The sequence below is a fragment of the Geotrypetes seraphini genome, chromosome 6 (assembly GCF_902459505.1).
Source record: "Geotrypetes seraphini chromosome 6, aGeoSer1.1, whole genome shotgun sequence".
Taxonomy (NCBI): domain Eukaryota; kingdom Metazoa; phylum Chordata; class Amphibia; order Gymnophiona; family Dermophiidae; genus Geotrypetes; species Geotrypetes seraphini.
In genome coordinates, this window is record NC_047089.1 from 40564545 (window position 1) to 40588762 (window position 24218).

At 39.2% G+C, this 24218-nt stretch overlaps 1 protein-coding gene across 2 annotated transcripts in view; it reads right to left on the bottom strand.

Moving 5' to 3' along the window:
* The window catches only part of CENPJ (centromere protein J), a 161240-nt gene that overhangs the window by 127362 nt on the left and 9660 nt on the right, over window positions 1–24218 (bottom strand). For both annotated transcript variants that reach the window (XM_033947757.1, XM_033947756.1), the window contains exons 3-5: window positions 20263–20386; window positions 16989–17130; window positions 2001–2106 (exon numbers count right to left, since the gene is read on the bottom strand). In XM_033947757.1, coding sequence (XP_033803648.1) covers window positions 2001–2106; window positions 16989–17130; window positions 20263–20386 — 372 coding nt within the window. The remainder of the gene's footprint in view (window positions 1–2000; window positions 2107–16988; window positions 17131–20262; window positions 20387–24218) is intronic.

Consider the following 24218-nt stretch of genomic DNA (forward strand, 5'->3'; position numbering starts at 1 on the left):
GCAACATAAATTTAGATTAAGTAAATCACAAAATTTTAAGTGGATGCAGTTGAAGCAAGCTATTCAGGAGGGGTTCTCTGAATGGAAAGATCTTAATACTCAGTATAGTTTGGAATTCTTATGCTTTCAGGCAGATTTTTTGGGACACCAAGCCGCACAGTGGTATAAATTGTTGTATGGATATTTGAATAAAAAACAAAAAACTGGTCTTAGGGATATTTGGAGCATTGAGATCAAGCATCAAATTTCTGCTTCTCAATGGCCACGACTTTGGTCTTGGAGATTAAAAATTACAAGGTCAGCATCTATGAGACAAACTTGGTTCTTTTTGTTACATAGAGCTTTTTGGACCCCAGTTCGCTTACAAAAGTTGGACAGCTCTAGGTCTAATAGATGCTGGCATTGTAATTTAGATGCTGAGACTCTAGATCATTTACTTTTTTTCTGTCCCTTTGTCAATGCCTTTTGGAAGTTAATTTGGCCCCAAATTAATTCAATGTTAGAAAATCATGTTGCCCTTTCATATGATACTATTTTATTTGGTACATCTATGAGATTCAAGAGTCAAATTTCAACAAATAACAATAAGCTTTTGCTTATATTGACAGGGGTTGCCATTCAACATATTACTGGAAATTGGAAGGATTATACTAAACTTAATTATACCTTTTGGTGGAATTCAGTGTGTCATATTTATAAAATGGAGAGAGTGCTTGCTATACAGCAAGGTAATTACAATAGTTTTAAAAAGATTTGGGGGCCATTGATTACATATTCTAATGATTAGACACCTTGGACACCTTTTTATTACATAGGAATATTTTTAGTGTGGGATTGGGGAGGTATGTCTTGTATTTTAATGGGTTTGTTCCTGATGAATGGGTTGGGTGTGGGTGGGGTCTCTTTTATATGCATTTAATAATAATAATGTTAAGAATGTCAAGTGATTTTGTACGAATTAATTGATTGAATATTGTACACTTGTTGAAAATGAATAAAGACTATATATTAAAAAAAGTGTTATAATTTCCTTGCTGTATAGCAAGTACTCTCTCCATTTTATAAATATGACAGACTGAATTCCACCAAAAAGTATAATTAAGTTTAGTATAATCCTTCCAATTTCCAGTAATATGTTGAATGGCAATCCCCGTCAGTATTAGCAAAAGTTTATTGTTATTTGCTGAAATTTGACTCTTTAATCTCATAGATGTACCAAATAAAATATTATCATAAGATAGGGCAACATGATTTTCTAACAATGAATTAATTTGGGACCAAATTAATCTCCAAAAGGCATTTATATAGGGACAGAAAAAAAGTAAATGATCTAAAGTCCCAGCATCTAAATTACAGCATCTATTAGACCTAGAGCTATCCAACTTCTGCAAACGTACTGGGGTCCAAAGAGCTCTATGCAACAAAAAGAACCAAGTTTGTCTCATAAATGCTGACCTTGTAGTTTTTATTCTCCAAGACCAAAGTCGTGGCCATTGAGAAGCAGAAATTTGATGCCCAATCTCAATGCTCCAAATATCCCTTTTTATTCAAATTTTCATGAAAATTTTCAATGACCCGATGTGGTAACTATGGGCCAGCACGAGCCATTGATGTGAGAGATGAACATTGGTTGCGCAGGTTGGTGCAGGCTGATCAACACACTACCATGGAGCAACTCACCATCCAAACAAACCAGGGGGCTTCTACATGTGTGTCCAAAATGACCATGCAGCAAACTCTGTTGCGAATGGAGCTCTGAAGCAGACAAATTTCTCATTTTATGCATAGCATATGTACTATTTCATCCAGGAGACAGGTGTAGGCAGAGAAGTGTGGCTGATTTGTAGCATATATTTTATAAAGTTTGTCTTTTTTTAAAATTTAGTTCAGAAGTACTCAAAATGGAAAATGATTCAAGAATTCCCATTTAAAGACATCTACAAATTAACGTTTTCTTGATACAATACAGTTCCTAACATAAAAAACAACTAAATGCATACCTGTAGCTGGTCTTTCTGCTTCACTCGTTGTTCTTCCAGTCTTATCTGATCATCTAAGAACTCTTCAAATGTTTGCTTTGTTTCTTTAATGCCAGATAGAATGGGCCTTTTGTAATTCAAAACATTGCATAATTAAGGCATACTGTAGTACACTGGTGTCAATTAAATTCCTCATAATGTTCTATTTCACCTATTTTTATTCTGTGCATATATCCAGAGTAACACAATACCTAAAAGCTGCATCTCTCAAATAAGGCCCTATGTACTAACCTGCAAAAATGTTCAAGGATTGGTAGACATTTCTGCAAAATGTAGGGCCCCTTTTCCAAAGCTGCTGTAGCAAGTCCCAGCGCTGCAAATATGACACAGCCAATAGGAAATGAATAGGCTGTGTTGCATTTTCCATGTGGGAATCACTACTGTGGCTTTGGAAAAGGGGCCCTAAATTAATAGATGCAAATGAGCTTTTAGCACATTTACATTATTAGCTACATTTGGTAAGGAATTTCTCAGATGTTACCATGGCCAGTAACTTAGTAGCCAGTGAAAATGAAAGGATCCTTCATCTTTAGAATTTCCTTAGACCCCCCTCCCCATCCCAAAGAAGGGGGGCATCAACTCAGTGTCCCAGTAAACTTGATACATCTCCACCCTCAGCCTGAGGCAATGCACAATCCTCCTCCCCAAAGCCCTGTTCCTCAACAGTATACCGTAGAGCAGGGATGCCCACACTTTTTGGGCTTGCGAGCTACTTTTTAAATGACCAAGTCAAAATGATCTACCAACAATAAAATTAAAAAAAAACACAAAGCACACTGTATGCATAGAAAATGTTAATCATCATTCCTATTCCAGGGTTTTTCAAAGAGATCAAAGCAGATGACTCTATGCACTGTCACCTCACTAACAACCATACAAAAACAGACAAATACCCCCTTCCTTTTTACTAAACCACGATAGCAGTTTTTAGCGCAGGGAGCTGCGCTGAATGCCCCGCTGCTCTCGACACTCATAGGCTCCCTGCGCTAAAAACCTCTATTGCGGTTTAGTAAAAGGGGACCTTAGTGTAAAATATAGACAGCAGATATAAATTCAGACACATTTTGATCACTAAATTTAAAATCAATTCATTTTCCCTACCTTGTCTGGTGATTTCATGAGTCTCTGGTTGCACTTTCTTCTTCTGACTGTGCATACAATCTTTCTTCCCTTCTTTTAGCCTGTATGCTTCTTCTCCTCCAGACCTCATTCCTTCCCCCCAACTTTTCCTTCCTCTTCCCTGCCCTTTCTTTCTCTCTGCCTCCCTTTCATTTTTTTCTGTTTCTCTTCTTTCCTTCTGTATCCCTGCCTGCCCTTTTTCTTTCTTTCTCCCTGCCCTCCCCCAAGCCACTGCCACTGCCATTACCATCGGGGACCAGGACCCAAACGCCACCAATAACAGGCCCCAAGCTCTGACTGCTTCGGCCAACCAGCATTCCTCTCCCCGACGTCAATTCTGCCGTCGGGAAGAGGAAGGCTGATCAGCCCAAGATCTTGATCAACCTATTGGGAGAAATGCTGCCGGGTCCTGCCTTCGCGGAAACAGAAAGTAGGCAGGACCCGGCAGGAAGAAGAGCAAATGCTTCACTAACCTGTCTCCCGCATTAGCCCGTAGCGAACGCTTGCTTCAGGGCTCTCAACATGTGCGTGCCGGCTTCCCTTCTCCCCCCCTCCCCCGGACATAACTTCCAGTTTTGGAGGGAAGAGAAGAGAAGCCGGCACGCACACGTTAGAGCCCGGAGCATAAGTTCGCTACGGGCTGAAATCTCCAAGCCGGTTTTTTTTTTTGGGGGGGGGGGGGTTAATGTTCAGCAGCAGCAGATGACAGCTGGGCGGACCGCCCAACTAAAAGGCCCTAGGGAGAACACTGGAGAGGAAGGCTGATCGGCCCGTAGATCAGGACGGCAACACGAGTCTATCACAGAGCCCGGGATGGGCTCCGCGATCGACTCGCGTTGCCTTCCTGAGCTACTGGTCGATCGCGATCGACGCGTTGGGCACCCCTGCCCTAGAGGGTTGGTCTGCCTAATTCTTGCATATTTATTTACCCCCCAATGATCTCATGGGAGATGGGGGAGAAAGGGGTACAGAAGCCATCTCCACTCACTCTTGCCCTAGAAACTGCCTCTATCAAAATGGTGCCAACTCATAGTAGTTGTCATCCAGACTATCAATAGGTATTAGATTGCCCACTACATCAGTCATAAGCACCAGGTTTAGTTATCACCTCCACCCATACAGGTTGTGTTACCTATTACTGGGACAACTCTCCCTATAGAGAATGCAGATCTCCTTATGGCACCAGAGAAAAGATGTTCCAAATCAACACCTGAAAAATCTGAAGTCATCTATCAATAGTACTTCCCATTTCATAGAGATTTAATTGAAGTGTAAAGAAATTAAAGCTATCTACACTGATTGTTAAACTCCATGTTCTCCATGCACTTACAGGGTAAAGGATACACCACCATCTTTCTAGCAATGGAAAAATTTGATGCATTGTTTGTTGACATGGTAAGCTAGAGATGCTTATCTGACTTTTAAAAGGAAAAAAAGTATTCTTGGTCTGTTTGGAAATACTATATAGATGCACTTCCCTCTAAAGGTCGCAGTGGAGTTTTTTTTAACCCATGTAAACTAACTGAGGTTTTGTCTCCACTCTGTTATTTTTGTTTAAGATTTCGCTTTCTGTCCCTGTGGGATAGGCTTGGGAGAGGGGTTCCAGAGAATATATAGAGTATATGTAATTATTTATTCAATGATTTCGATTACCCCAACATTGACTGGTTAAATGCTACATCAGGGAGTGCTAGGGAGATAAAATTCTTAGACATCATAAATAACTGCTTCTTGGAGCAACTGGTCCAAGAACCAACAACTGGAGCAACTGGTCCAAGAACCAACAACTGTATTTTAGATTTGGTCTTTAGATGAATGCAAGGCATAGTACAGGAGGTAACTGTGTAGGGTCCACTGAAAAACAGTGATCATAACATGATCAAATTTGAGCCGATACCAGGAGTGACATCGCAAAAGAAATCATTTTGAAAGGGCAACTATGATAAAATGAGGAAAATCATTTAAAAGAAGCTAAAAGGATCAGTTGCAATGGTTATGACTGTAAACCAGGTGTGGATGTTATTTAAAAAAAAGGGGGGGGGAAGCTATAATATAACCAACTTAAAAACGAAAAAGTAAAAACAAAATAAAAACAAACAAAAAAAAAACTATGAGCAAAATACTTGCTAATGTTATGCCAATTTTTAAAAAGGGCTCCAAGTATTGGTTAAGATAAATGGGGGGGGGGAATATGAATGACAATAATTGATAATTGTTAATTATTAATATATGGGTGGAAGGGATGAGATTCTTTTATATTTATATATTTGGAGGATTACAAATAAGATTGTCAAGTGATTAATTAATATATTTCTGAGTGATTATTGTACACTTGTAATTTCTGAAAATGAATAAAGATTAAAAAAAAAAAAAAAAGGGCTCCAAGGGAGTTCTGGGAAATTAGACCGTTAAGCCTAACTTTAAAAAACAGACAAAATAGTGGAAACAATTATAAAAAAATAAAATTAAGGAACTCGTAGACAAACATGATTTAATGGGACAGAGTCAGCATGAGTTCAGCCGAAGAGGATCTTGCCTCACCAATTTGCTTGACTTCTTTGAAGGTGTTAACAAATATGTGGTTAAAGGTGAGTCAGTTGATGTAGTGCAGTGGTCTCAAACTCGCGGCCCACCAGGTACTATTTTGAGGCCCTCGGTATGTTTATCTTAATCACAAAAGTAAAATAAAACAGTTTCTTGATCATATGTATCTTTAGCTATAAATTACAATATTATTATTAAGACTTAGTCAAAAGGAAAGATTTATAAACTATAAAGAGTTTTACCTCATGCAAAATTGTCATTTCTTTAATAAGACATTTTTTCTGAGGCCCTCCAAGTACCTACAAATCCAAAATATGGCCCTGAAAAGGTTTGAGTTTGAGACCACTGATGTAGTGTATCTAGATTTTCAGAAAGCTTTTTTTTTTTTTTTTTATCTTTATTCGTTTTCATATCTTACAAGTGTGTAATATTCAATCAAAAATAAATTTTACAAATCACTTGACATTCTTACTTATAATCATCAAAGCGTAAAAGAATCCCTCCCCACCCATCCCACCCATCTATATAATAAAACCGTAGGCGGCGCATGCGCAGTCTTATCAGCGTGCTTCCATGATCCGTATGTCCGTGGCCGCCAAGACTGCAGCATGCCCCGCGCTTACTACGGCCCCACGCGCAGCTCAGTTCGGCACGGCGGTTTCCCCAGATAGGGGAAGCCGAAAAACTCAATCCCGTCTCATGGTCCTGCCGCCGCTCACGAATTCCCCCCCCCAATCCTCCTGCAACAGCCGCTACCGCTCCTGTTCAAAGCGGCCTGCTGAGGTTCGCGGCCGCTGTAACGAACCTCGCAGGCCGCTCTCCACATGGTAGCACGTTCCCTCTGACGCAATCGCGTCAGAGGGAACATGCTACCGAGTTGGAGAGCGGCCTGCGAGGTTCGTTACAGCGGCCGCGAACCTCAGCAGGCCGCTTTGAACAGGAGCGGTTGCGGGAGGAGGGGGGGGAGTTTTAACAGGAGGAGTCGCCGAAAAAAACCTTCAGCCGCAGCAGGCCAGCACACGGGAAGGGAAGGGGGAGGGGCCGAACGGAGCAGGGCAGCTCAAGGTAAGAAGGGAATGGGGGGTGGGGGAAAATGTTTCTACTACTCAGCAGGGACCTGGAGGGGAAGTGAAAACCGCTGCTGCTTCTGCAAAGGAAAGTGGTGGTAGGGGAGAGAAGGGAATGGGGGGTGGGTGGGGGAAAATGCTGCTACTACTTCACAGGGATCTGGAGGGGAAGGGAAATATCACAGCTGCTTCTGCAAAATAAAGTGGGGGGGGAGAGAAGGGAATGGGGGTTGGGGGAAAATGCTGCTACTGCTTCAGCAAGGACCTGGAGGGAAAGAGAAATACCGCTGCTGCTTCTGCAAAGGAAAGTGGGGGGGGGGAGAGAAGGGAATGGGGGGTGGGTGGGGGGAAATGCTGCTACTACTTCACAGGGATCTGGAGGGGAAGGGAAATAGCACTGCTGCTTCTGCAAAGAAAAGTGGGGGGGGGAGAGAAGGGAATGGGGGGGTGGGTGGGGGGAAATGCTGCTACTACTTCACAGGGATCTGGAGGGGAAGGGAAATAGCACTGCTGCTTCTGCAAAGGAAAGTGGGGGGGGAGAGAAGGGAATGGGGGGTGGGTGGGGGGAAATGCTGCTACTACTTCTCAGAGATCTGGAGGGGAAGGGAAATATCACAGCTGCTTCTGCAAAATAAAGTGGGGGGGAGAGAAGGGAATGGGGGGTGGGGGAAAATGCTGCTACTGCTTCAGCAAGGACCTGGAGGGAAAGAGAAATACCGCTGCTGCTTCTGCAAAGGAAAGTGGGGGGGGAGAGAAGGGAATGGGGGGTGGGTGGGGGGAAATGCTGCTACTACTTCACAGGGATCTGGAGGGGAAGGGAAATAGCACTGCTGCTTCTGCAAAGGAAAGTGGGGGGGGGAGACACAGAAAGAAATACAGACAGACAAAGGAGGCTAGGGAGAGAGACAGACAGAAATAAAGACAGACAGGGGACCAGAGAGACACAGAAATAAAGACAGACAGGCAAAGGGTGCCAGGGAGAGAGAGAAAAAAATTGCAGGAGGGAGAAAGACAGAAAGAAAGGAAGAAAGAAACAGGAGCAGGGAGAGAGACATAAAGAAAGAAAGACAGCCAGCCATATATTCTAGCACCCGTTAATGTAACGGGCTTAAACACTAGTTAATAATAAACCAGTTAAAACAAATATCATATATCTCAATCCCACCCTACTTATAACCATATATAATGAAATTTTTATTTTTTTTCAGAAAGCTTTTGACAAAGTTCCTCATGAGAGGCTTCTGAGAAAATTAAAGATTCACAGGATAGGTGGCAAAGCTCAGTTGTGGATTAGGAATTGGTTATCGGATAAAAAACAAAGGGTTGTGTTAAATAGCCATTTTTCTCAGTGGAAGAGTAAATAGTGGAGTGCTGCAGGCAGACCTTAGGAAATTGGAAGACGGGGTATCCAAATTGCAGATGAAAGGGGGCGTGGCTTAGCGCGCACACAAAATGGTCGTGTGATCGCAGCGCTCCTCTTACCTGGGCAACCGTTGAATAAATAAAGATTTCCTTTTAAACTGTTTTCGGCTGAAAACATCGGAGAGGACAGCGGGAGCATGGCGAGCACCCGACAGAATAAGAGTGAAACTGGAGGGGCTGTGAAAAGGCAGAAGCAGGATCAAATTACCCCGAGTAAGGTTCTGCTTCCTGCTGATGTATCAGAGGAGTTAAGCAAAGCTGAAGTTATGGGGGAACTGAGGCAAATCAAACAAATGCTGACAGAGACTGTGAGTAATATGGCAGAACTGAAGGAAGAAATCCTGAATATACACAGACAAATGGAAGTAGCTAATAAAAGAACAACAGAGTTAGAAGTTAAAATGGAGAGCTTAGAATGTGAAGGAAAAAGATGCAAAAATGACAGTTTGGAAATAATTCAATTGAAAAGTCAGCTGGAAGATTACGAAAACCGTGGAAGAAGAAAGAATATAAAACTTTTTGGAATACAGGAAAATTTGGAAGGGAAAAATGCAATACAGTTTTTAGAAAATTTAATTCCTAGATTATTGCAGTTGGATTTCAAACAGCCTTTGGAAATAGAACGGGCACACAGGATTCCAATAAAGAGTCTGGAAAATCAAGGGAGACCAAGACCATTAATATTCAAGATGTTAAGATACCAGCAAGCAATAGAAATTTTAAATGCTGCCAAAAAAGATAAAAACTTAAACTATAAAGGATCCAAAATATGGTTTTTACCAGACTTTGCTAAAAATACAGCAAATATTAGGAAGAAATTCCTTGATCTGAGATCTCAATTAAAGGAAAAAGGATATAAGTATGGGTTATATCACCCAGCAAAAATGAGGGTATCTTGTGGGGATAAATCTTTGTATTTTGTTGATCCGGAAAAACTAAAGACCTTTCTTTCAAAATCAGAACCTATGTCATTTTAGCACAATGGGTGTTGAAATGAAGGGATAAATACTAAGACTGGATTGGTGGATATTGAACAAAAAATTAAATATAAAGAACTATGGGACTTTTGTTTGTTGGAAAAAGAAGAATATGCAACAAAAAACAGGAAATAAAAATGAACAAGTGAAAAAGAAAATAAAAGAATGTAAAGAAGAAAGAAGGATAGACTGGAAAGACATTAAAGTGAAGTTATTAGACTGAACTTTTAGGAGACTGAAAGATGGATGGTTGGAGTAAATAATGAACAAGAAGGATTAAAGGACTGGACAAATTAACACAAAAGGAAAAGTGAAGACTGAATAGGAAAATAAATAGATGTGAAGAAGAAGAAAGCAGGACTGATAGACTAAAAGGATATTATAAAAAAAAAAAATGAATGACAATTGGCAGTCAAAAGTCTTTAAGAGTGGATGGATGGAGATAAGAAATAAATATGAAAGTTCAGTTTATTTAATAAGTCAGAAAAGGAGAAAGTAAAGAATGAAAGGACAATAAGGAAAAGATTGCAGAATGGACTAATGATAGAAAGGACAAGTTATATGATATTTAAATGCAAGTAAAGGAAAGGAAAATGAATAATATAAAAGAAAGATACATAAGAATTTATTGGTAGCTGAAGGAATGTAAAGATTGATGTTGTGATAATATAGTTTTAAAAAGATTGGATTTAATTTGGAGAAGAGGAAATATAAAAAGGGGGGAAAAAATATTTTGAAAATGAAATACAAATGTTTAAATACAAATAGAGGATAAAAACTTATAAAATTGAAGTTTTTTTTTTTTTTTTTACAGAAATATATGAAGAGATGGATATTTGTTGTTGGATATTTAAAGGAGGATAGGAGAAGATGGATTAGATAATATAAGATATAGGAAAATGATACTTTTTATTAAATATATGACTATGATAGAATTTTCTTGAATGAAATAAAATGTTGGGGGAATGAATTAGAGATTGGTGAAATTATAAAAATGCATTAATGGAATGTTAGGAAATAAATATGGTTATGTGACTAAAGGTTAAATAATAGATAGAGAAATTAATTACTTTAAAATGGAAAAAAAGAAAAAAAAAGAAAAAAGGTTTTATGATTAGAAGAGAGATATAATTAGATATATAGTGGAGAGGTAGTGAGTTTGTCTCAATAAAGGATAAAGGGGTTATTAATAAATATTGGTTGCCTGGGGGGAGGGGGGAAGTTGGGAATTACTGTCCAATGTGTGTCCTTAAGCAGTCATTATATTGGGGAGGGAGGGGTGGGAAGAAGGTGGGTATTAAAGATATTACTAGGATGATTAAGGAAAAGATTAATAAGGGATTGGGTAATTTGGAGGTAAGAATGTGTGCCATGGGGAGAAGTTTTTTAGATCTTAGTTATGGAAGGGAAGAGGAACATTATGATAAGGAGCATAAAATATATTATGTCTTTTAAGATATTTTCTATTAATGTCAATGGCCTGAATCATGTAATCAAAAGGAAAAAGGTATTATCATTTTTAAAGAAGCAAAACGCGGATGTTTATTGTCTGCAGGAGACCCATCTTAATATAAAGGAATCACAGAAACTAACGGGTGGGTGGGTGAAAGAATGTTTTTATGCTCCAGCAGAGGGTAAAAAAGCAGGAGTAGCAGTTCTTATAAATAAAAAGTGTATGGCCAATTTTAAGATAGTAAATTCGGACCCACATGGAAGATGGCTACATGTTGATATAAGTATGGGAAATAATGCCCTGACGTTGTTCAATATATATGCCCCTAATTCGAATCAATCAGAATTCTTTAAAAAATTGCAGAGTATGTTGTTACCACTGGCTGCTTCTAATTTAGTGGTGGCTGGAGATTTTAATGCTGTAATGGATCCATTAATGGATAAAAAACCAGGTAAAAGTATAAAATCTTTAGGTTTAGATAATTTGGTTCAATCATGTGATTTGAAGGATATATGGCGTATTCTTCATTTTAATGATCAGGAATTTTCATTTTGTTCACAGGTTCATAAATCATTTTCAAGAATAGATTATATTTTTATTTCATCACATAAGGTGCAGCAAGTGATTAAGGCTTCCATTGATCCCATTATCATTTCGGATCATGCGGGAGTATGGATAGATTTACAATTAGATCAATTAGAAAATAGAAGACCTCTTTGGAGATTTGATAATGCATTGCTTGTGGATGAAAAATTTTTGGAAAATTTTAAAACACAAATTAGTGATTTCTTTCAAATTAATTTAGTGGAAAATACATCTATTGAAAATGTATGGGACGCTTTTAAAGCGACTATGAGAGGTCATATTATATCATATTCGGCTTTTGTTAGGAAACAGATTAAAAAACAGTATATAGAGTTAGAAAAAGAAATTAAAATACTAGAAACTAAATTGGTAAGCAAATGGGAACATGATGTATTACAAGCTCTTTTGAAAGCAAAAGGTAAATATAACGAATTAGCTTCAAAAATGATAAGAAGAGACTTGTTTTCCAAACAGACAATGTATTATGGAAATTCTAATAAGGCGGGAAGATTATTGGCAAATTATCTTAAAGCAAAAAAAAGAAGAACTAACATTAATGGGATAAAAGATGATAATGGTATAATAACCAATCAAACGGATATAATTTTAAAGCAATTTCTAAAATTTTATAAGGACCTGTATTCTTCCGAGCCTTATTTGGAGAGGCAAAAAGATGGTAAAAATTTTTTAGATTTAATTATTGGACCTAAGGTTCCTGATCATATAAAACGGAGTTTAGATGAACCTATATCATTAAAAGAATTAGAAACAGCGTTGAGATCTCTTAGAGTTGGATCCGCTCCAGGTGGTGATGGTTATACAGTAGAATTTTATAAAACATTTCAAAATGTCCTTTCCCCATATTTACTAAATTTATATCAGACACAACTTATAAAAGGTGATATTAAAGGTACTATGGCTGAATCAATAGTAATTGTTTTGCCTAAGCCAAATAAAGATCCTACTTTCATATGTTTCATATGTTAAATTTATCAAAAAAAATGGATGAACTGGCTTTTACAGTTTCCTTGGATGCAGAAAAAGCGTTTGATAGGGTAGAATGGAATTTTATGTATCAGGCTTTAGAATGGTTTGGTATAGGTTCTGGATTTATACAAATGGTAAAAACATTGTATAGCTTCCCGATTGCAAGATTAAATATTAATAATATGATATCTGATGGTTTTCAATTGCAGAGGGGAGTTAGACAAGGTTGTCCTTTATCTCCTTTGTTATTTGATGTTGTATTAGAACCCTTATTGTTAGCAATACAGCAAGCAAGGGGGATACAGGGTATTCCATATTCTGATATGGAATATAAAATTTCGGCTTATGCGGATGATATTTTACTTTATTTGAGGAATCCAGAGTCTACCTTATCTTGTCTATTGGAATTAATTGATATGTTTGGCAAATTTTCAGGTTATAAAATTAATTGGAGTAAGTCTGAACTTATACCTTTAAATGCTCATTGTGTAAAAGGATTATTTGACGCTTTTCCGTTCATATGGAAAAAAGAAGGATTTAAATATCTTGGCATTCAAGTTAAAAATACAATTGAAGATATAGTAAAAGAAAATGAAAAATTTGTATTGAAAAGAGTTACAGAGTTATGTGAGCAATGGAATCCGTTACATCTTTCTTGCTGGGGGAGAGTTCAAACTATTAAAATGATGATCTTGCCTGTAGTTTGCTACCAAATGAGTATGATACCTATTTATTTTAAAAGCTTAATAGCATTTTAACGAAATTTCTTTGGCTTGGTAAAACGCATAGAATAGCTTTGGTATCTTTGCAAAAATCAATTAAGGAGGGAGGGGTAAATTTTCCAAATTTTATAGGTACCATCAAGCCTATATTTTACGTCAGGGTATGTATTGGATCCTCCCAGAACTGATAGATAATGCACCGGATTGGTTATATTTGGAATGGCGCCTTATGTTTCCCCTAAATTTAGTTCATCTTCCAAGTATCAACATGCCTAGAAGATACAGAGAAAATAAGATATTAATGGATACTTGGAAAACGTTGAGGTTTATTAGTAAATTAACACCTGTCCCAATAAACAAGTCAACTAATCAGTCTTTATGGATAAACTCCAAGATTAAAATTGGCGGAGCTCAAATCCTTTGGAAGGACTGGATTATTGCAGGCATTAGATCTCTGAATGATGTTATTTCGTAAGGTAAACTGCTGGAATTTTCACAATTGCAACATAGATTTGGTCTTAGTAAAAAACAAAGTTTTAAATGGTTGCAATTGAAGCAGGCCATTCAGGTTGGGTTCCCTGAATGGAAAACATTGAATAATCAATATAGTTTAGAGCTCTTATGCTTCCAAGCAGACTTCCTAGGGCATCAAGCCGCATTGTGGTATAAATTAATATCTGGATATTTGAATAAAAAAACAAAAAATGGTCTAAGAGACATTTGGAGCATTGAGATTAAGCATCAAATTACTGCATCTCAATGGCCACTAATTTGGTCTTGGAGAATGAGATGTACAGTGTCAGCATCTATGAGACAAACTTGGTTCTTTTTATTACATAGAGCTTTTTGGACCCCTACACGTTTGCAAAAATTAGATAGTTCTAAGTCCAATAAATGCTGGCACTAATCTGGAACCTGGGAAGTTGGATCATTTACTGTATCATTGTCCCTACATTAAAAGTTTTTGGAATGCAATTTGGCCACAAATTAATAAATTGATGGAAAATCATGTAGCAATATCATATGATACAGTGTTATTTGGAATGATGATGAGAAAAAAAAGTCAAATTTCACCAGAAAATAACAAGCTTTTACTAGTCATGACAGGGGTTGCCATTCAGCATATAACCAATAACTGGAAGAATCATAGTAACCTTAATTATACATTTTGGTGGAATACAATTTGTCATATATTCAAAATGGAAAGAGTAATAGCAATACAAAGAGGGACATATCCTAAATTTATAAAAATATGGGGGCCATTGACAAAGTATTGTACTGAATGAATAGTAGGATTTATCTTCTTCTTTTCTTCTTTTTCTTGTCTTCTTTATGGCACACATGGAGGGGGAGTAGTGAAAATAATTTTACATAACATGTTATATGGTATACAATATGTATAAGGTGATTGGAAAGTACTTGAAGGGTGGGGGGTGGGAGAGGGGATAAAAAAATTTGTTCAGAATATTATGTAATAGATATAAAAGTGATATTGTGTATTCATTAGTTGTAACTCAATATTTTGTACACTTCATGTAAAATATGAAAATGAATAAAGAATTATAAAAAAAAAAAACAAATTGCAGATGAAATTTAATATGGGCAAATGCAAAGTGATGCACATTGGGAAGAATAATCCAAATCATAGTTATCAGATGCTAGGGGGGTTATCACCTTGGGGGTTAGCATTCAAGAAAAAGATCTTGGTGTCATTGTAGACAATATGATGAAACCTTCCACCCAATGTGTGACGGCAGCCAAAAAAGCAAACAAGATGCTAGGAATTAATAAAAAAGGGATGGTTAACAAGACTGAGAATGTTATAATGCCTCTGTATCGCTCCATGGTGCGACCTCACCTGGAGTAATGCATTCAGTTCTGGTCACCTTATCTCAAGAAAGATATAGCGGAACTAGAAAAGGTTCAAAGAAGAGCGACCAAGATGATAAAGGGGATGGAACTCCTCTCATATGAGAAAAGACTAAAACGGTTAGGGCTCTTCAGCTTGGAAAAGAGATGGCTGAAGGGAGACATGATTGAAGTCCACAAAATCCTGAGTGGTGTAGAACGGGAACAAGTGGATCAATTTTTTACTCCATCAAAAATTACAATGACTATGGGACACTCAATGAAGTTACAAGGAAATACTTTTAAAACCAATTAGAGGAAATATTTTTTACTCAGAGAATAAAGCTCTGAAACGGCTTTGCTAGAGATTGTGGTAAGAGCGGACAGTGCAGCTGGTTTTAAGAAAGGTTTGGATAGTTTCCTGGAGGAAAAGTCCATAGTCTGTTATTGAGACAGACATGTGGTAAACCACTGCATCAGTAGCATAGAATGTTGCTACTCTTTGGGTTTTTGCCAAGTACTAGTGACCTGGAGTGGCCACCTTGAGAACAGTCTACTGGGTTTGATGGACTATTGGTCTGACTAAGTAAGGCAGTTACACGCAACTTCAACGCTCTGGCTACTCATAAGAAGGAAATTTAGAAAATCACCCGCCACGAAGGTAAGGGGCAGGGAGGCAGAAAGGGAGATGCTCAGACGGGGCGGCAGCAGCGGCACCAATCAGTAAAGAGGGAGGGAGATGCTTGGATAGGGCGGCGGCAATCATTAGTAAGGAAGGAGGGAGAGCGATCAGTGACCGCACACACACGTTCTCTCCCTTAACTACGGAGACAAGGCCATTTACCGCTCCACGAGGCGGTGAATGGCCTTGTCTCCGTAGCCGCGATAAACACTGTTTTTCCCTGTTTCGGCGAGTAACGGCCACCGTGTCATTCTCTAATCTCTACCAAATCAAGTGGTTTTGAGGCAGAAAAATGAAGTTTAAAAAAAGATTGCTAAAAATCCAAGATGCCCAGAGTCAGGAAATTTGCTCCAAAAGCAGGCCATTGGGTCTAAATCAAATATAGCGATTTTAGGGTTTTAGAGGAGGGAGAACCAAATCCTAACCACAGAAACCCTTAAAAATGAAATTTTCAGACCCTCCCCATAGTGAATAATGGGAGTACTCACTGTGACTTCTGGTCCCTGACAACTTGTAGCAGCCTGCCTTCAGGGTAAGGATTTCTGCCTCAGATAGCGTCAGAACTTGACCATCAATGGAAATCTTCTGGCTGCCAGTTGAGTGGACCTCGACCATGGACTTCCACCCCTGAAAGTCCTCACACAGCAACAGGGGAGAAACTTCATAGCTGGCTCCCTGACACCCAGAGGGTTGTTACACAGGGAATCCACAGCCTGCGCTCAAGCCACTAATTAATCAGTGGGCGAGTAGCTCCCAGGGGAATAGACCCTGAGCTCTTAAAGGGACACAAAGCACGCTGGCTGCATATGTACTCAATGAGATTGGCGTATGAGCAGCAGTCCACCCACACAGGACTGCATCCTTTCCCTGGAGGTGTGTCCAAGAAGGGGGACCTCCAAACACCGAAGCCACAAAGAAATAGCCACCCCCCCATGAAAACATACTTGAAAGCAACAAAAAGAAGCAGAGTGGATCAGAACACACCTTCTGAGTTCGCTTGCAAAAGGAAAAACTGAGGAAGGAGTTGTTCTCTTCTGCAGAATGAGAGGAGCTCAAGATCTTAAGGTGACATCTTTCTACAGTTTTGTAGTTAGTGGGAATCAACAGCTAAAGTACAGACTCCTGTGTATATGTAACAGAATACTACAAGTTAAGCACATATCTCCAAACTTAGCGTGCCCACTTACACAAGCTCTATGCCTGGCCTAGTGCCTCCACCTAAATTATACGTACATCATCTGCTATGCTGGTTTTCTATAAAGGAAAGTAGGTGCCTATATGTCTACCAGGCATCCCCTGTGTTTTCAGAAGTGTTAAAGCACACAAACTAGCTTGAAATAGTGTTAACATGAAACCTGTGCTAACATTAATAGTTCACTACCTATTAAACACAGCAAAAACAGAAAACAATGCATTGTAAAACACATGAACACAGAAAGCCGACAGCCTCTGTAAAACACATTGCTGCACAAAATATTAATTCAGATGCTGTTTATGCAGCAATGTGTTTTTAAACACACAAAATATTAATTCATCCATCTACCTTTCTTCATTGCAAGCCGTGTCTGAATATTTTTTTCCATTAGTGCTTGGAGACAATTCATCACTCTCAGCATGTAGATCAGAATTAATGTGTTCTCCAAGTGATTGATCTAGATTTGGGTCATCACAAATAGAGTTTTCACCTACAAAATAATGAAGAGTTTTCTTTTACATTTGAACTAAGCTTAAGTGTACTCTGCACACCCAGTCGGAATTTGAACATTTGCCAACTCCTTGCAGAGGAGAGCTGCAATCACTACCCATGATCTTAGAAAAAAAAAATAAAAAATAGGTCCTCAGGGCCAAGGCAATACCAAACAGAAAAACCTGGGATTACTAATGCCTAACCATCACCCTAAACTGGTAAAACTTTGTCCTGCAAAAGGATAGAAAGGTTTCTTTCAAACTCCCCCAGCTGACTACTAGGTGGTCAACCAAAAGGACTGTGTGAGTAAACATAGAACATGGAGCAGGCTGTCAATGTGCTTAAGGTCTAGAATGGGCTTAAAATATGCGTTCTTTCTTTGAGACTATGAAATACAGTAACTTCCCTAATCTCTTTCCATCACAGACAAGGGCACTAGTGCTTCAGGTAGGTCTTGAAGCTCAGACTCACACTATACCTTCGCCAAAACAATAACTTGTCCTTAAAAAAGTCAACACTGCCTGCAGGCTATAAAAAGGTAGAGGGAGGGTATATACTGGACCACGGCTGCGGAAGTGCAGGGGTAAGGTTACCTGCGTTAATGTACGTTAAATTTTAATGCACATTAAAACATTTAATGCATCAATCGCATTATTAATGCTTTAAATGTGCACGCCTAGAAATGAATTTTATAACACACACACACAAAGAATAAAAAACGGAGCTACTCTTAAAATGGATTCGTTGCTCATAGACATGCCTCACATAACACCAGATTGGCCCTTCATATGTTGACCTTAACAAAATCCATGGAGGATCCTGCCTTCTCTGTATCTTTGGATGCGGAGAAGGCATTTGATCGTGTAGAATGGACTTTTATGTACCAAGCAATGGATTGGTTTGGAGTGGGCTCTGGATTTATACAAATGATCAAAGCTTTGTATAACTCCCCTTTGGCCAGATTGTATATAAATAATTCCTTTTCAGATGGTTTTCGTCTGGAAGGGGAGTCAGGCAGGGATGTCCCTTATCTCCTCTGTTGTTTGATATTGTATTGGAACCTTTACTATTGGCTATTCAACAAGCAGATGAGATTTTGCTTCATTTGAGAAATCCTGAATCTACTATTCCACATTTATTGGACTTGATTGAACGATTTGGAAAGTTTTCAGGATATAAAATAAATTGGAATAAATCTGGTCCTTCCGCTTAATATACATTCTCAAAAAGGATTGTTTGATCAGTTCCCTTTTATTTGGAAAGAAGAGGGTATAAAATATTTAGGAATATGGATTTATTTTTGTAATTACAAGCTATGAAAGATTTATAAGACATTGGAAGAAACAATGAAAATAAATTAAAAATCTTTATTGTTAAAGATTACAGAAATGGAATTTGTTACATTTATCTTGGTGGGGGAGAGTTCAAACAGTGAAAATGATGATTCTGCCTGTGGTGTGTTACCAAATGGGAATGTTACCAATATATTTTCAAAGTTATTTTTACAAAAAATTGAATAGTATTCTTATCAAATTTATTTGGCTGGGCAAAACTGCTAGAATAGCTTTAGTATCTTTACAAAAATCAATTGAGGAGGGAGGGGTAAATTTTCCAAATTTCTATAGGTATCATCAGGCCTATATTCTGTGTCAGGGTATGTACTGGATCCTGCCTGATCTCATGGAACACTATCCTGAGTGGTTAATCTTGGAATAGAAAATTATGTCCCCAATACGTTCGTTTCATGTATTAGACATTAAACTACCCAGTTATGCTAAAGATAATAACATCATTTTGGATACTTGGAAGACCCTGAGATGTATAAATAAATTAACTGAAATTCCTATAGAACAGTTTTTATGTCAATCCTTATGGCTGAACTCCAAGATACAAATAGGCGGGTCAAAAATTGCCTGGAAAGATTGGATGCAAGTAGGCATAAGAACATTAGAGGATGTTACTTCAAATGGAAAACTGCTTGATTTTTCACGGTTGCAACAATCTTATGGTATCTCAAAATTTCAATTTTATAAATGGTTGCAACTAAAGCAGGCTATTCAGAAAGGGTTCCCTGAGTGGCATAATTTTTTAAAAAATTTTAGCCTGCAATTCCTCTATTTCCAGGCAGATATGCTAGGGCATCAAGCCGCAAAGTGGTATGAATAAGAAACCCAAAAACGCTCTTAGAGATATTTGGAGCATTGAGATTAAGCAGTATATTTCTGCATCTTGATGGCCACGTATTTGGTCTTGGAGGATGAGGTGTACAGCGTCAGCATTTATGAAACAAACTTGGTTCCTTTTGGACCCCAGTTAGATTGAATAAGTTAGATAATTCTAGATCTAATAGATGCTGGAACATTAGACCATCTACTGTTCTATTGCCCTAAAATTCTAATCTTTTGGAAATCAATTTGGGGACATATTAATAATATTTTAAATTCTGAGATTCCTTTAACTTATGAAATAGTAATTTGTGGTATCATTTTGCACATCAAAGATCCCCTAGATAAACATAAAAGACGTCTCTTTTTAATTATGACAAGTACAGCTATACAATTGATTACACGAAACTGGAAAAACTGGGATCGTCTGAACTTTACATTCTGGTGGGCAAGTTTATGTCTAATTTATAAATATGAGAAAATGAACACTGTTATGTTAGGGAATAATGAAAATTTTAAATTAATTTGGGGCCCATTGACATCCTTTGTAAAATCTCTATAGTTATGGTTAATTCTTAAATAATATGCACATCCAGGGAGGGGGGTGGGGAGGGAGTTATACAAGGGCTTTAATTGATTATTCTTATGGATGGAAATAGGGGGGATGGATGATAAATTTTGTGGTTTGATGAATAAGTCTGAATAGATATATATATATATAGATATATATATATATTTCCTGTTTAAAATATGTATAATATAGGGCTAAAATTATGGGAAAATTTTATAATTACTTAATGGAAAAATTGGGTTGGGTGGGGGAGGAAATTAATATGTATGAATCTTGAAAAATTTAAGTGATGTTTAACATGTAAAATGATTAATATATTCTACATTTCACTTATTGAATATATTTTAAAAATTAATAAAGAATATTTAAAAAAAAATGTAGCTACTGAGCCCACCTGACAGAGTCTTCTGTCCAGATACCAAAACGAGAAGTTTCTTTTGTTCTTCCATAAGCCTTTGAATTTGTTCCATTTGTTTCTTTTTCAACTGTTCTTGTTTCTCCTGCTGCTTCTCCTTAAGCTTTGCAAAATATAAAGATTAGAAATACATTATCATAAACAATGCCTTTACTAGAACGACTCAATCCCCGTCACACTTTTATTTCACAGCAATACTTAATTTTCTTATTCCTCTATCTTTCATGCAATATCAGTGGGAGGCATTCAATAAAGCTACTCTCCTTAAAGTAGCTTTTGTATTTCTTGTTTTTATTTTTATTGTTTGGATCTTCAGATGGATGACAGGGTGTATGACTCCTGTTCTTCTAGCCTTCATCCTCATTGATTCATTTATCTTATTTTCTTATCTTTTAACATAACATACATATGTTACTGCTTTAAAGATATGTATGTGACTTATTTTTAAAGCTGTGCTTCACCCCTCCCCCACATTTCAATCCTTCAAGGTGAGGTGATTTCCTTAGATGCAGGTTTACCAGGAAATCACCTCAACCCTGCCACATTGTTAACTAAGTAGCTCAGTGAACCAGAATGCCTTCCAACTAGGTAAAATTCCTAGTACAAGAAAACTAGCTTTAGAAAGCCATCATGTCTGCCTGCCCATATTCCACCCACCCTCCACACACACACAATAACTTTGTGCCCCTGATCCTACTACATTTTGAATTGCCTCAACTCCGTTTCTTTATCTCAGGGAAACAAACTAGTTCACTTTCGTTCACTTTCAATTTCAAAAGATCAGAGCACATTTTGATGGCACTGAGCTGCCCTGCCCATGGTTAGTATCTTAAGTCCCTGTTGACACAGTCTGAAATACAGGAATATGCCATAAGCGTCAATTCTTTCTTAAGGACAAAATTGGAAAGTTCTGGTCCACACAGAACACAAAATGTCCAAAGGCATCATTTACATTCCTACTGTACAAATGATGAGTTTGGCACCTATGTGGAGAATAAGAGAGGTTTCTGCACAAGTGTCCCCATGTGGAATTTCCTCAACCTGTTGTCTAAGAGCCAGATGCACAGAACTCTAGCAATCCGAAGGAAAACACTGGGTTAGAAGCGACTTTCATTTTCCAGGTGATGGTTAAAACAAACAGTATGCAACTTATAAGTATGCTGTTTGTGCCGAGTACCACAGTGAAATGGGGAGGAACTGTGCCTGATGCCTACACACAAGAGTTGAGCAGTAGATGATCACCAAGCTCCAGAGGTAAGCAACAGCAAGAGCAAAAAATGAAAAAACATTCCAATTGCAGCTGAAGCCTCTCTTGCTAAAGCAACTTTTTTTTTCGTGTGTTCCCTTCCAATTGACATATGCCACTGCCGTTGCATTGTCCAAGAATGCTCGCACTGCTTTGCTCAGTAGGACGTTCCCCAACACCTGCAGCACTAGGCGGATAGATCTCAGTTCCAATCTGTTGATCAGCAACTTCTATGCGGGGAACCAACACTCCTGCACCAGTTGCCCCTTGCAATGTTCTCCTCAGCTAAAGAGGCTGGCATCTGCCATCAGCCTCAGCCAGATAGAAATTTGAAAAAGCATTCCATGGATCAGAGTCTGGCTGCAGCTACCAGCTCAGGCTGCGACATGCCAGGGCTGTCCAAGGAAGCAGCATATACCAACTGCAACGCATCCATTTTCAGAGATCAGCGGGATAAGAGAGCCTCCTAAAGGGGACTCAAATATGCCCTGGCCCAAGAAACCACCTCTATCTCTGTTACCATCAAGTCCAGTACCTCAAATATTGCCAAGCTGTCAGTGCCAGCTTGTCCTGCAGCTCCCTGATCTGCCTCTTAAGCCTGTAGGCCTGAGAAGGAAAACCTTGCTCTCCTTTATATTTTAAATATATATCCAGATACTCCAGGGACTGGACTGTTCCCAAGTGGCTCTTCTGAAAATTTATGACACATCCTAGGGCAGGGGTGACCAAAGGTCAATCGCGATCGACCAGTAGATCGAAGGCAATGCGAGTCGATCGCGTTGCCTTCGCGTTCTTCCTGCTTCCCAACGCAGAAGCACCGAGCCTGAGAAGATGGCTGCGGACCTTCTCATAGACTGACCTCGCAACAACTCAATTGCTGTATATAATTTAGGTTTATTAGCAATAGACAAAAGTCAGCTTTTCATGGAACAACAAAGTACAGCACATTGAGCCAATGGATACATACAGTGGCCACCCCCGTTTATGGATGCATCCTAAAATTAAGGCAGCTGGTATGCCATTTATATACTTTTAGTCCATTAGCCTAGCCTAGTTACAGATTACATACTCACTTTCTATTGGGTTGACACATTTATCATATCTACTAATTGTATAGTCTGCATTTTTTTCTCGGAGCCATATTGAAGCATGATATCACCCAGTATCAAAATCTGACTTCTCTCTATTTCCCCTGACAATGCATTCTTAATACCAAGGTCAATAATTTCTGAGAGCAAGCCCCCTCTCCTCATGAGCTTCATTGTCCTTAATTAGCACCGTATTTTCACGCATATAACGCGCATGTATAGCGCGCGGGAACACAGCATGTATGTAAATAAATTGCCGTATAGCGCGTACACGCGTATACTGCACATGCTTCTCATTGAAGTAAAACCTCCTCCTGCCTTGCCGCCCCGACTCTCCTCTCGCCGCCCTGCCCTCTGCCCCAAATCGCCACCCTGCTCGTCTTGCTGCCCTGACTCTCCTCTCGCCGCCCTGCCCTCTGCCCCGAAGGACCGCTGGCCCCGCTACCCTGAAGAACCGCTCGCATCCCCCCCCGACGTCCGATTCATCCCCCAGACCCCCGCACCGTTTGCGGTGGAGAAGCAGCTTACCGTGGGTTCGCGATGCCAGTGAGCCCTGCGCTGCTTCCTCTGCCGCGGTCCCGCCCCTTCTCTGATGTCAGAGAAGGGGCGGGACCACGGCAGAGGAAGCAGCGCAGGGCTCACTGGCATCGCGAACCCACGGTAGGCTGCTTCTCCACCGCAAACGGTGCGGGGGGCTGGGGGATGAATCGGACGTCGGGGGGGGGGGGAACCAGCAATGTAAAAAAACAAATTGTATAACGCGCTCACGCATATAACGTGCATGGTTATGCTCGGTTTGTAAAATCGTGTATAGCGCACGCGTTATATGTGTGAAAAAACGGTAGTTTAAACAACTTATGGTAGAACATCTTATCTTGCAGTAATGGTGCCTGGGCTTATCTTCTTGTTCTTTTTTTGGGTTTGTTGTCTTCTGGAAAGTCCTAAAATATCCAAGGCTGTTAGTCGGCAGATAACCAATGTTGTAATAGTCAGCAAATGCTTGCCAGCCTTCTGGGGCAAAGATGAATACAGAGCATATTATTTCTTGCTGACAGAGAAAGATATAATTGTCCAGAAACTAGAATTCAATAGCACAATGTCTCTCTTCAAAATATAACTTTTGGGGTCTCATAGAGGTCTTCACCTACATTTTCATGAAGGTCTTACTCCCAATTCTTCCTCAAGCTGACCAGCCTTCCCCACCTGACGCCAATTCTGACATCATTCTGACAACGAAGAGGAAGTTCAGGGCCAGCCAATCGTTGCCTGGCTGGCCCGGAACTTCCTCGTCGACATCAGAATTGACGTTGGGGGTGAAGGCTGGTCGGCCTGGCATTTCTGCGTTGGGAAGAAGCAGGGAGAGCTTGGGGCGGCAGTGGTTTAGAGGTCTGTTCCCCGATGGTGGCAGCAGTGGCTTGGGAGAGGGCATGGAGAAAGAAAGGGAGACAGAAAGAAAGAAGGGAAACAGAAAGAAAGAGGGGACAGGGAGACAGAACAAAAGAAAGGGGGGCAGGGAGACAAAGAAAGAAGGGGGCAGAGAGAAAGAAAGAAAGAAAGGGGAGGAGGCAGGGAGAGGAAGAAAACGTTGGCGGAGGGAATGA